The sequence below is a fragment of the Balaenoptera ricei genome, chromosome 20, assembly GCF_028023285.1.
Source record: "Balaenoptera ricei isolate mBalRic1 chromosome 20, mBalRic1.hap2, whole genome shotgun sequence".
Taxonomy (NCBI): domain Eukaryota; kingdom Metazoa; phylum Chordata; class Mammalia; order Artiodactyla; family Balaenopteridae; genus Balaenoptera; species Balaenoptera ricei.
In genome coordinates this window covers 15,077,905-15,089,929 of record NC_082658.1, presented here as the reverse complement: position 1 = coordinate 15,089,929, position 12,025 = coordinate 15,077,905, and the positions used below count along the sequence as shown (strand labels likewise).

Genomic DNA, 12,025 nt, shown 5'->3' with positions numbered 1-12,025 from the left:
CCGCGGCGCCTTCCGGGAGCCGTAGATCAGGCTCCGCCCTTCGGCCCGCGCTCTGCTCTGCGCATGTCCGGTTTTGTTCCCCTTCCCCCCGTCAGCTACGGGCCGAGAGGCGGCGGAGGCGGCGGCGGCGAAGAAGGGGGCGGAGAGGGAGGAGCGCGGCGGGACGGGGTTTGGACCGGTCGTACTTCGGGCCGTGGGATTTTCTCCGTGTCGGCGGTAGTAGTAGCTGCCTCTGCAGCCGCAGCAGCAGGTTTGTGCGAGGTGGGTCTGGACGCGGGGCCGTAACCCCTTGGGGGCACCGCAAGGCAACTGCGGGGCCTAGCGAGGGCCAGGGAACCGCGGCCTCTCTTAACAAAGAGTCGGCGGAGCCTCGGGGAAGCCGAGGCGCAGGGGGCTGGGGAGGAGTAGGAGTGCGTGACTGAAGCCTCGAGGGGCCCTTCCGAACCTCGTCGCCCTCCCACGGCTCCCGCTTCTCCCGCAGCTCTTAACGAGGCCCAGTTGGCGGCGTTCCGGAGGCGGCGCTCTCCCGGCCGCCCGCCCTGCAAGGGAAGGGATTTGCAGGGTGCTGGGCTCCGGGTGAGGGATACCCGCGGGGAGGATTCTGACCCAAGCCAGAAGCAGTTAGCAGATGCTAGTCTCCAAGTCGGGGGACCTGATAGGGAAAAGTTGCCAAATCTGAAGACAGTAAAAGACATAGTCGGTGATCTTGGTGTAGCTTTGAGTACATCCGTGATTAGCATCACCATCGTCACACAAACTTTTTTGCGGCCTACTTAGGAGCCTATCTGATGTGGGTAAATAATTTATATGGAGTTGCAAGCATACGCACCAATAATATAAGGAAGAACAGTCGTACTAGTCGAGAGTTTGGGGGAATCATAGCTTCTTTATCACCTTAGTGGAAGCTTTGCCCCTCACTCCCTTGGGCAGTCATTCACATTCCTCTGGCTTCCCATACATATTGTTTTTTGTAAATGATCTTTGTATATCTATTGTCCCCTGTATACACACCCCCGAACTCCTAAAGAGCAGAGATTCTGCTTTAATTCACTTTAACTTTCCAGAGCCAGGCCCAGTGGAAGGTGGGCAGTAAGTCTTTCATACCAAAATTAATTTTTAGACTTTAAGCGGTGGAGGAAAAAAATGTATGTTGTATTTTCCTGTACCTAGAAGGGGCATTATATGGCCTAATCTGCAATTCATTCACTCAGGAAGTATTTTTGTTGATACCTTCTGTGTGCCTGTTCCCTACCACCGTTCTAGGTGTGTGACCCCGGCCTTCATGAAACTTACTTTCTAGTGAGGGAAAGAGAGACAGAAAACACGTATATAAATTATACTGTATGTTAGAAGATAATTAATGCCTTAGGTAAAAAAATAAAGCTGCAAAGAGGGAAGGGGAGGTGTTGCATTTTGGAATAGCTTGGTCAGCGAAGTATTTACATACAAGCTGATACTTAAGCAACTAGAAGGAGGTGAGGGAGTGACCCCAGCTAGTTTCTGGAGGAATGATCATTCCAGGCAGAGGGAACAGCAAGTAAAAAGACCTTGTAGAGGACAATGCTGGCCTGTTAGAGGAACAGTTAGAAGACCAACATGCTTGGAGCTCTGTGAGCAAAGGAGGGAGTGGTAGGAGATAAGGTCAGGGAAGAACTGCAGGGATTGGGGGTGCGGGTGGGGGGAAGCACAGAACAACCAGGACCTTTTAGGCTGTTGTGAAGATTTCATTTTTCTTCTGCCTGAGGTGGGAACTGTCTGAGGGTTTTGAGCAGAGAAATGGTAAGAACTGACTTACATTGTAATAATTTAGTGTAATTTGTGGAACAGTACAGTTCTTTATATTTTAGTTTTATCAAATCTTTACGTAATCAGCTCTTAGCTTCTTTAAGCCAGCAGAGAGAAGAGACATGCTTTTAAAATAAATGTAATCCAGCATTTACTTGTATTTGGCTTTAGAAGAATGTGTTGAAATTCTTGGGTTTTGAACAGATTCTTGTTAAAAGAACCGACAGATTTATAGTGTGTGAGTTATTCTCAGGGCAGATTATTAGAGTGGATGGTGGTCAGCTGTCACTAGAAATCTTTCCTCTCCCAAGACACAAGTGATAAAGTAGTTTTATAATCAGTTGTTTTTAGTCCGTTATTTTTAAAGTCATTTAGATCATATCTTATTTGATTGTCCAAAACTCTCGCCAAATTATCTTCCTTATGTTCCAACTTATTCTGACTTCCTAGACTGCTATTTCTAGCTTTCCTCCCTAGAATGTCTTCTGCCTTCACACTTCTCTACTCAGCTTACATCTTTCTGTATAGAAAACCCCATTTTCTGGGTTCTAGCTCTCTTATGAAGCCTGTCCCCATTTGTCAACTCGTAGTGATCTCTGGCATCTTCAGTGTCATGTGACATTGATGTATGGAATCCCTGAGTTGAAAGAAACCTGAGAAGTCTAGCTTGATATTCTCCATTTACCAATGGAGAGATTGATTTTTGGAGAAAAAATAATGATGATAAACATGACAGCTAATACATATTGTGCACTATTTGGCAAGCTTTGTTCTAAGTGTATTTCTGGGTATGAATTCAGTTTTTCACACCAACCTTGTGAAGTAGGTGATAGTCTCACCATGTTACAGATGAAGAGACTAAGGCCAAACAATCTGAGTAACTTCCATGCGGTTCACATCAAGTTAGTGGCAAAGCCAGTGTTTAAACACAGTCAGCTTGGCTCCGGAGTCTGTACTACTTTACGACGCTGTTACGATTTTCTGCTAAATCACGACATTTTAGCGCCTAAAACAGTACCAAGCAGGTACTTCAGCTATCTTTAATTTTTCTCTTTGGCCAAGTTGTAAGTCGCCCTGGGTACCCTTATATATTGAATAAACATGAATAATGAGTGTATTCTCTGGAAAACAAAAGAGAAGAAAGTGAATAAGCCTGCTATTTTAGCCATAGAACTTGTAACATGGAGTTGGAGAGATAAAACAAGAACACAAATAGTTATGAATAGATGTTGGGTGTTTTAAGACTAGAAAGGGAGTTTGAGGAAGGAGATACCACTTCTCTTGGGGAATCATCTTCATGTCATAGTTCCACGAGTTGGTATTTGAGATAGGCTTTGAAGGATAGGACTATGGTAGGTACAGTGAGAGATCTGGTGGAGAGGGAATACAGGTAGAGGGAAGAGCATTCACCAAAGTGCACGTAAAGTAGTTCTTGCCACAATGGAGAGCCTCATTGCAGCCTGATTGAGTACCTGTGGAGAGCTGTTGAAGGGAACGACAGGGTCAGAAATGTATGGCCGGGAGGTTTGGGGCCAGGGCCTGGAGGTACCTGGGAGAAGGTTTCGCGGAGCCTCTGAGTGTTCGGCTCCCTTGAGTGTGACTTTCCCTAGTTCCACTGCATTAACAAACACCTGGCGAAAAAAAGATGGAAATTCATTTTCTCTTTTCACTATTTATTTCTGACCCACTATACTTCATTTAATACTTTACCACATAGAGTCGCCTTTTATAGATTATGGGAAAGGAGAGGTGTTATCCCTCAGTACTGGGCACATGGCAAAAAGTGGTTATTGCTCTATATAAAACAATGTTTGTTATTTCTAAGACCCAACTCAGGTTGTTCTCTTTAAAGCAAATGCTTATACATTTTGTTTATGGTTCTATTATACAGCTAATTCTTTTCAGATTGGATGTTTTATTTTAAAAAGCACTATTTTTAAAGAAAAAATGTAACAAATTTCACAAGTATGTTTGCATTTCAGAGTAGAAACTGAGGTCTAGACAGCATCATTCTCCCTCATAAACTGGATAAAATAATAATCTAAAAATACATGTGCAAGTGGAATTCTGATTCTTTGATTTTCAAGGTTTTTTTAAACTGGTAAAATACACGTAAAAAAACTTAACCATTTTTAAGTGGGCAGTTCAGGGGCATTAAGTACATCCACATTGTTTTGCTACCATCACCACCATAGTGTCCGCAGAACACTTTTCATCTTGTAAAACTGAAACCGTCTCCCCATTAAGCAGTAACTCCCCATCCCCCCATCCCCCAGTCCCCGGCAACCACCCTTCTACTTTCTGTCTCTGAATTTGCTACTCTAGGTACCTCATATAAGTGGAATCATACAGTATTTGTCCTTTTGTGACTGGCTTATTTCCTTAACATGATGTCCTCAAGGCTCATCCATGTTGTAGCATGTGTCAGAATTGTCCCCCTTTTCAAGGCTGAACACTATTGGTGTATATTTATCTCACCACATTTAGTTTACCCGTCCATCTGTGGACACTTGGATTGCTTCCACCTTTTGGCTATGGTGAATAATGCTACTATGAACATGGGTGTACAAAGGTCTGTCTCTGCTTTCAGTTCTTTTGGGTCTATACTTATAAGAGGAAATGCTGTATCATATGGTAGTTCTATGGTTAATTTTTTGAGGAGCCACCGTACTGTCTTCCACAGCAGCTGAACCATTTTATATTCCTACCAGCAGTGTGCAAGGGTTCTGGTTTCTCCACATCCTTGCCAAGACTTGTTATTTTGTGTTGTGTAGGTTTCTTTCTTTCTTTCTTACTTTCTTTATTTATTTACGGCTGCGTTGGGTCTTCGTTGCTGCACGCGGGCTTTCTCTAGTTGCGGCGAGCGGGGGCTACTCTTCCTTGTGGTGCGCGGGCTTCTCATTGTGGTGGCTTCTTTTTGTTGCAGAGCACAGGCTCTAGGCGGCACGCGGGCTTCAGTTGTTGTGGTGCACGGGCTCTAGAGCGCAGGCTCAGTAGTTGTGGCGCATGGGCTTGGTTGCTCCGAGGCATGCAGGATCTTCCCGGACCAGGGCTTGAGCCCGTGTCCCCTGCATTGGCAGGTGGATTCTTAACCACTGCACCACCAGGGAAACCCTTTTTTTTTTTTCTTTTTTAATAATAGCTATCCTAATGAGTATGAGATGATACAGTTTTGATTTGCATTTCCCAAATGATTAGTGATGTTGAGCATTTTTTCATATACTTATTGGCCATTTGTATATCTTTGGAGAAATGTCAAGTCCTTTGCCCATTTTTAAAATTGGATTGTTTTTGTTGCTGGTTGTTGTTTTTAATGAAGTCTGTGAGCTTTACCTGGGTGTTGGAAGCCATGTGGTGATTTTTCACCTTTTCTGTCATCAATTTGAGAAGTGTTTATGGAGGCAGAGGTGAAGTTTCAGAGCTATTTGATATGAGTTTGCCAGCTTGTGGGAAGGATGTACCAGGCATATTATAACCTGAGAAAAGGCTCAGGGTGGGGGTGTGTGGGGGTGTGTGTGTGTGTGTGTGTCAAGACTAAATAAAGGGAGCTTTGAGGAGACCCATGAATAGAAGGACTACAGTTCATTTTTTAATATCCTCACTATGTTTTGACTGTCTTATTAACTGTTTAATGGATGTCTCTTCTCCAAACAATGTTTGCTTAGAGATTGAAAATTAATTTTAATAGCCTCAATAGCTTAAGCAGAGGAGGGTTCATTTTTTCTTTTTCTTTGAACATCATAAAACCAAATAGAGATTAGGTTGGCCATCTTGTGCTTCTTATATCAGCTACAGCCCCTCAAACCTCTGATTGTCAAGGATCTGTAGCCATATACCTGGACTAATAGTAGGAAAAACTGTTGTCAAGAAAGTAAGAATTAGTGGTGCACTGAGGATGATCTGGCTTAGATTTAATCAGGACGACTGGTTGGCTAGATAGCAAGGTTTGTAATAACGGGAGATGATGGTTTTCACAAATACTGGGATGAATTTTGAAGAGCCTGAACGCATGATACTTATTCATTCAACATAAAATTTTTTGAGTACTATATACACTAGGCACTAAGGATTCTATGTTGGACAAAACAGGCAAAGTCCCTGCCCTCGTGGAGCTGACATTCTAGTCAGTGGGGTATAGATAGCACAGTTATTTGGCCTTGCTAGAGGCAATTAATTAGGGAACATGGGCAGTGTGACCTAGATCACACTAGTGTAAGGCTTGGGGGCACTTAAGTGTTCTCAGTCTTTTGGCTGACCCAAATCTCCGAAGAGTTAAAGAAAACAGTATTGCATATTTTGCGTCTTATGTCTCTAAACCATTAAGCAATTCTCACCCACCTAAAGTCACACTGCTTGCCTGTTTGTGGCAGAAGTTGAATTTTTAAAAAGAATTATTTGATTTATTTCTTTTGTAATTTGAACCCTTTATTATTTAGTAGGATTAATTTATGCCCATCCTTTTCTTCTATCCTCAGTCTAGGGGGAAGAGTTACTTACTCCTTATTAAAGGTTTCGATCTTGTCTCTTCACGTCTCTGCAACACCTTGTTCCTATGATTTTTCCTGTCATCCTAAATCTTTAGTTTTTCTCTTTGTTGGCTTTTCCTTTTTAGCATATAAACATGCTTACATTTCTTCCTTAAACGAAATTCCTCTAGTTAACACCTCATGCTCTCCTTTCTGTCATTGGTAAACAGCCTAGGAAGTAATCTGCACTCCTCGTGGCCTAGTCTTCATCCTCTACCACTTACCAATCATTCCTTAACCCTGCCCCCACTGCTTCAGCGGAGGCTTTTTAGTTCTTATCTCACCTGTCTTCTTTTTAGTTTTTAACATTGGACATTTCTTTCTGCCTGTAAAACTTGTCTCACCATCTGTGTCACTATATTCTCTGCTATCCTCCCTTCCTCTTTGTTCGTCCTCAAGTTTCCACGTGAGTTTCTCTTCCCTTGCCCATTCCTAAATATTGACCTACACTATGATTGTCTCACCCCTTTTCTCACTCTCTGGCCCTCTCTCTGCTAGCTTATCTACATCAGTAACCTCAGATGCAAATGTCTCATATCAAATCTATAGCCCCATCACAGATCTCTCTCTACAGTTACAGACCTTACTTGCCAGCTGTCCTTAGCTCTCCCATAGGTACTGAACTGATCTCACTTTCTACCTGCTTCTCCATGCCTGGCTTTTCTAGGTTTCCATCTTAATGGCACCACCATTCACCCAATCTGTAAAAGCCAGAAACTTCCAGAGTTATTCTAGACTCTTCATTCCTCCTTAGCTCCCACGTCTAATTTGGTTACCCCAGTTGATTCTTCCTCATAGATACCTAAGTTAACAACTCAGATCTACAACCCCCCTTCTCCTTCCTTATAGCCACTTCCTTAGTTGTTCAGTACCTTGTCACTTTACATTTGTATTTTTATAATGTCCTAACCACTTGACTTGTGTCCAACTTTTCCTGCTATCTCTCATCGAATCATTCTAAAATACTGATCTGAAACATGTCCTTTTTTTGCTTAAAATTAATTCCTTATAACTGGCAGACTATAGTTTTGTATGGTGTGTTCTTAACGTAGTATACTAAACTGTTCATCTGGGCCCTGCTTGTCTTTCTGAACATGTGCCCTGCAACTTTTCCAAATGTCCTACAGAACTCTAGCTGCACGGAAATATTTCCAGTTCTCTGTGGTAGCACTTACAGTGCCTTCTATCTAAAATTCCCTCTCCTGACACTTCTTCCCTGATCTAATGCCTCTTCAGATTTAAAAAGTTAACGCCAATGTCATCTCCAGAAAAACTGCCTTGTCCCCAATTCATCATAGGTTGGGTATCCTTCTCCTGGGCCATCGATAAATGCACTTTGTGTAGTACCTCTATTAGAATACATTTTTTTTTTTTTTTAAAAGCTGGCTAAAACTACACTGTGAACTCCTTGAGAATGGGACTGTATCTTTTATCTATAAATGCCCAGCACCCAATGCATTGCCTGACCTTCCTTGGCAAGCTTTCGATAAACCATTGAAAGTCTTCCTGCTAGGAGGTTGTTAATGTAATTCTTTTTTTTTTTTAAATAAATTTATTTATTTTTGGCTGCGTTGGGTCTTCGTTGCTGCACACAGGCTTTCTCTAGTTGCAGCGAGCGGAGGCTACTCTTCGCTGCGGTGTGCGGGCTTCTCATTGCGGTGGCTTCTCTTTGTTGCAGAGCACGGGCTCTAGGCACATGGGCTTCAGTAGTTGTGGCGCGTGGGCTTCAGTAGTTGTGGCTCGCGGGCTCTAGAGCGCAGGCTCTGTAGTTGTGGCTCACAGGCTTAGTTGCTCCGTGGCATGTGGGATCATCCCGGACCAGGGCTCGAACCCGTGTCCCCTGCGTTGGCAGGTGGATTCTTAACCACTGCGCCACCAGGGAAGTCCCTGTTAATGTAATTCTTAAAATCTACCAAGGGTGGTTTTTTTCCTTCCTTCCTTTGCCTACCTTCTGACTTCAATGGCTTATTTATTACTAGCCTCTTATTATGCATTATATACACTAGGAAAAAGGTTAAAATTCAGAATCCGTCGTTTTTGTTGCTTAGGAACAGCTCTTGGAAAGCCAGGCTCACAGATTGGTTAAACAATACTATCAGATGCTAAAATTTTCTGGCTTGTAAATACTCCTATTAAATCTCATCTCACTAGAATTATGTTGATTCCCCTTAAGGGATTCCTGAAGAAGGCAGGAGATGGTCTAAATTAAGTGTAAGTAAACTATTACTTATAAAGTGCTTATTCTAGCTACGAATAACTTTTATGCAAAGTCCAAAATGGGTAAAGACAGTCCCTACCTGGAACTAAGGGCAGAGGGTGACATGGCATAAATCAAATTTAATACTAAACAGACTGAACTAAGTGCTACATAATAGCAGTTAAAACAAAACCTATAGGTTATATATGGGGGAGGGGCATAGAACCAGAAAAGTAGAGTGTGTTGTTCTTGTTCCTGGTCCCTTCAACGATGCCATTGTAAAAAGCAGTTTTTGGAACTCTGTTCACGTTGGCTTCAGAGTCTATTATAAACATTTAAACTTTTCTTATTAATGGTAAACTTTAAAACAAAGAAAAAAGTAAAAATCAAATAGCTGCTATTAAGATTTTCATAAGCAGCCCTCCAGCTATTTCTGTACATGTAAAACATGCTTTTACATTGAATTACATTGAATCATACCACCCACCTTGTTTTATGCCCTTGTCATGTTACTCAGTGTATAATGGACACTTTTCTGTAAATGCAAAACTTACTTAGAATGCACATTCCCATTTGCTAAGCAATTGCATTTAAAAAAATTGATCCTAAGGAAATAATTAAGAGTATGCACAAAGATACATGATATGTTTTACAACTTTAAAAAAACAGAAGTGGAGAAATATATTTATTGACATTTAAAGATGTTCATGTATATCATAATGTGAAGAAGTCAGTAGCTAGGGCTTCCCTGGTGGTGCAGTGGTTAGGAATCCACCTGCCAATGCAGGGGACACAGGTTCAAGCCCTGGTCTGGGAGGATCCCATGTGCCGCGGAGCAACTGAGCCCGTGCGCCACAACTACGGAGCCTGCGCTCTAGAGCCCGCGAGCCACAACTGCTGAGCCCGTGTGCCACAATTGCTGAGCCTGTGTGCCTAGAGCCCATGTTCTGCAACAAGAGAGCCCACTGCCATGAGAGGCCCGCGCCCCGCAACAAAGAGTAACCCCCGCTGTCTGCAACTAGAGAAGGCCCACACGCAGCAATGAAGACCCAACGCAGCCAAAAATAAATAAACAAAAAATAAATAAATAAATTTATTTAAAAAAAAATCAGTAACTAAAACAATTTGTACAGTATGGTTTCAGTTTTGATTTTAAATGGGGTGTGTGTGTGTATACACATATGCGTAGAAAAAAAAGCAAAAGATATCAACGAAATTGCATATCTGAGAGAGGAATTTCAGGTAGTTTTATTTTGTTCCTTTTCGCATTCTGAGTTTTCTGCTCTTCTATAAAACGTTAGGTAACTTGTGTCATTAAAAAAAGGTTTTTTGGAACCAAGACTTATAAGAGATAAGGTGTTTTTAAACCTATTTGATCGGTGCTTAGGAAATTTCTTTGTAATTCTTAACAATAGGCAAACTGAATAAGATGTTAAACGAGCAATCAAATCCTTTTGAAGGGTATGGTATTAAATACCGCATTTCTGTTCAGATTGAGATCTCAACAAAAGAAATAACAATTTCTTCAGTGTTTCAGAAAATGTGACCGTTTCATTGAGGTTAGCGTATTGCATATCTGAAGTACAGAGTTAAATTTTTTTAATTGAAATATAGTTGATTTATAGTGTTGTGCCAGTCTTTGCTGTACCGAAGTTAAAATTTTAATTGAGAGGCAAAGGTTGGAACTGACATAAAAATCAGTGGGCTGTTTATAAAGTTAAATTTATGTGAGTGTCTCTTGTTCCTAACAGATCAGTTATTGACACCATGAACTGGAATAAAGGTGGCCCTGGCACTAAGAGGGGATTTGGCTTTGGAGGTTTCGCCATTAGTGCGGGAAAGAAGGAGGAACCAAAACTCCCACAGCAGTCCCATAGTGCCTTTGGGGCAACCAGCTCTTCTGGATTTGGAAAGTCGGCTCCACCACAGCTCCCTTCCTTCTACAAAATTGGTTCTAAACGGGCCAACTTTGATGAAGAAAACGCGTAAGTGGTAATACCTGGTAATTTAGCAAAGGTTAGGCTTTGAGGTATTCATTCCATCAACAGAAATTGAAGCAAAGAAACCATTTGTTTCTCAAATAATAATATGACTTCTTAAATTAGTTATCTCACTGGATTGCATTGTTCCTAACAAGTTAAATTCTTAAGTTTACTCATTCATAAGGAGTATACTTTTGTGGTCCTTCACTTTTGCTTGTTCCAAAAAGGATTTGAGGCCATTTAAACCTAAATGTGGCTGAAGAGTTTTAAATAATTCACATGGCTTTTGATGGTCTTTACTGAAGTTTTTTGTTTACACCATATAAGTTGTTTTGGAAACACAGGCAATTGTCAGAACTGGCAGAGGCATAGTTTGGCTCAACACCCAAGTCCTTAAAACTGTTATGTTGTAATATCTTATAGTGGTAGGAAAATCTGCTCAGATTTTTGCCCACAGTTCTCAGGAAACATATTTACCGGTTACCTTTTTTAACTTGATATCTAAGAAGGTGATTGTTAAAAAGCTGGGGCTTGAAAGTTTGAGCTCTAATTCCTTATAGATTATAACTTCTCTCTTTGCCCAGTCTGAAGAAATCTTGTATTGCTATTACTTCCAACCTGGTTGTGACACTGCTTGAGGTTTTTTTTTTAGTTAAAAAAACCCTCAAGATCAGAGTTTTTAAAGTACACAGCAGCATTTTAAAAAGTTGGTATGTTGTTTAGCAATTAAATACAGAAGTAAGTGTTTAAGATTCAGCGAAGTCAAGGATCATTATTCTAGAGAACAGTTTACCAGCTCAGACATACTTTTAAATGATACATTAAATGAAACTACCATATAAATGAATATGCATTTATGTGTGTGTGTAGCACATAACAGTGGTTAGAGCTTTTAAAATGAAGACTTGAAAGGCTATAAAAGTTTAAGCTGTAGTTGTGATTTCTTTAAATTAATATTTGGTTGTATTACTATTTCATTTAATTCTGAGGTAAGATCTAAACAATGTTTTTGTTTTGTTTTAGTTGATAGCGATATAGATATTCTTTTCTGGGATATTTGTTAGAGGGAAAGTGATAGTTTTTCCAGATGTTGAAATTCTTTTCTGAATACTTACATAGTATGGTGAGGATTTTGGATTGAACTTTTTTTTTTTTTTAACTTTTTTTTTTTTTTGAGTATAGTTGATGTACAATGTTATATAAGTTTCAAGTGTACGACATAGTGATTCACAAATTTTAAAGGTTACACTCTATTTATAGTTATTATAAAATATTGGCTATATTCCTGAACATTTATTTTTAATTTTAGAAGTTTTCTGTTGGTTCTCAGAAAACAGCCCAGAACTTCTGAAGAAAGTCTCTAGCCTTATGAATATATCTCAAAATTTCTTTAAGGATTATGAAGAATAAACTAGCTTTATAATATTTCATACAAAGTAATTTTTTCCATGGCATACACTTTAATATTTGCTATATCTATTCAACAATGATACACTAAATTTGTACTGAAAACTCATCCCTTTTGAGAGAACTGG

General features: G+C 40.6%; 1 protein-coding gene across 2 annotated transcripts in view; it reads left to right on the top strand.

Moving 5' to 3' along the window:
- Window positions 1-110: 110 nt before the first annotated feature.
- The window catches only part of DDX42 (DEAD-box helicase 42), a 47,826-nt gene continuing 35,911 nt past the window's right edge, over window positions 111-12,025 (top strand). Inside the window, exons 1-2 of one of the 2 annotated variants that reach the window (XM_059907215.1) lie at window positions 111-250; window positions 10,260-10,493. In XM_059907215.1, coding sequence (XP_059763198.1) covers window positions 10,276-10,493 — 218 coding nt within the window. In that variant the 5' untranslated portion in view covers window positions 111-250; window positions 10,260-10,275. Of the gene's footprint in view, window positions 262-10,259; window positions 10,494-12,025 lie in introns of both variants that reach the window. The other variant, XM_059907214.1, reaches the window with a different exon arrangement.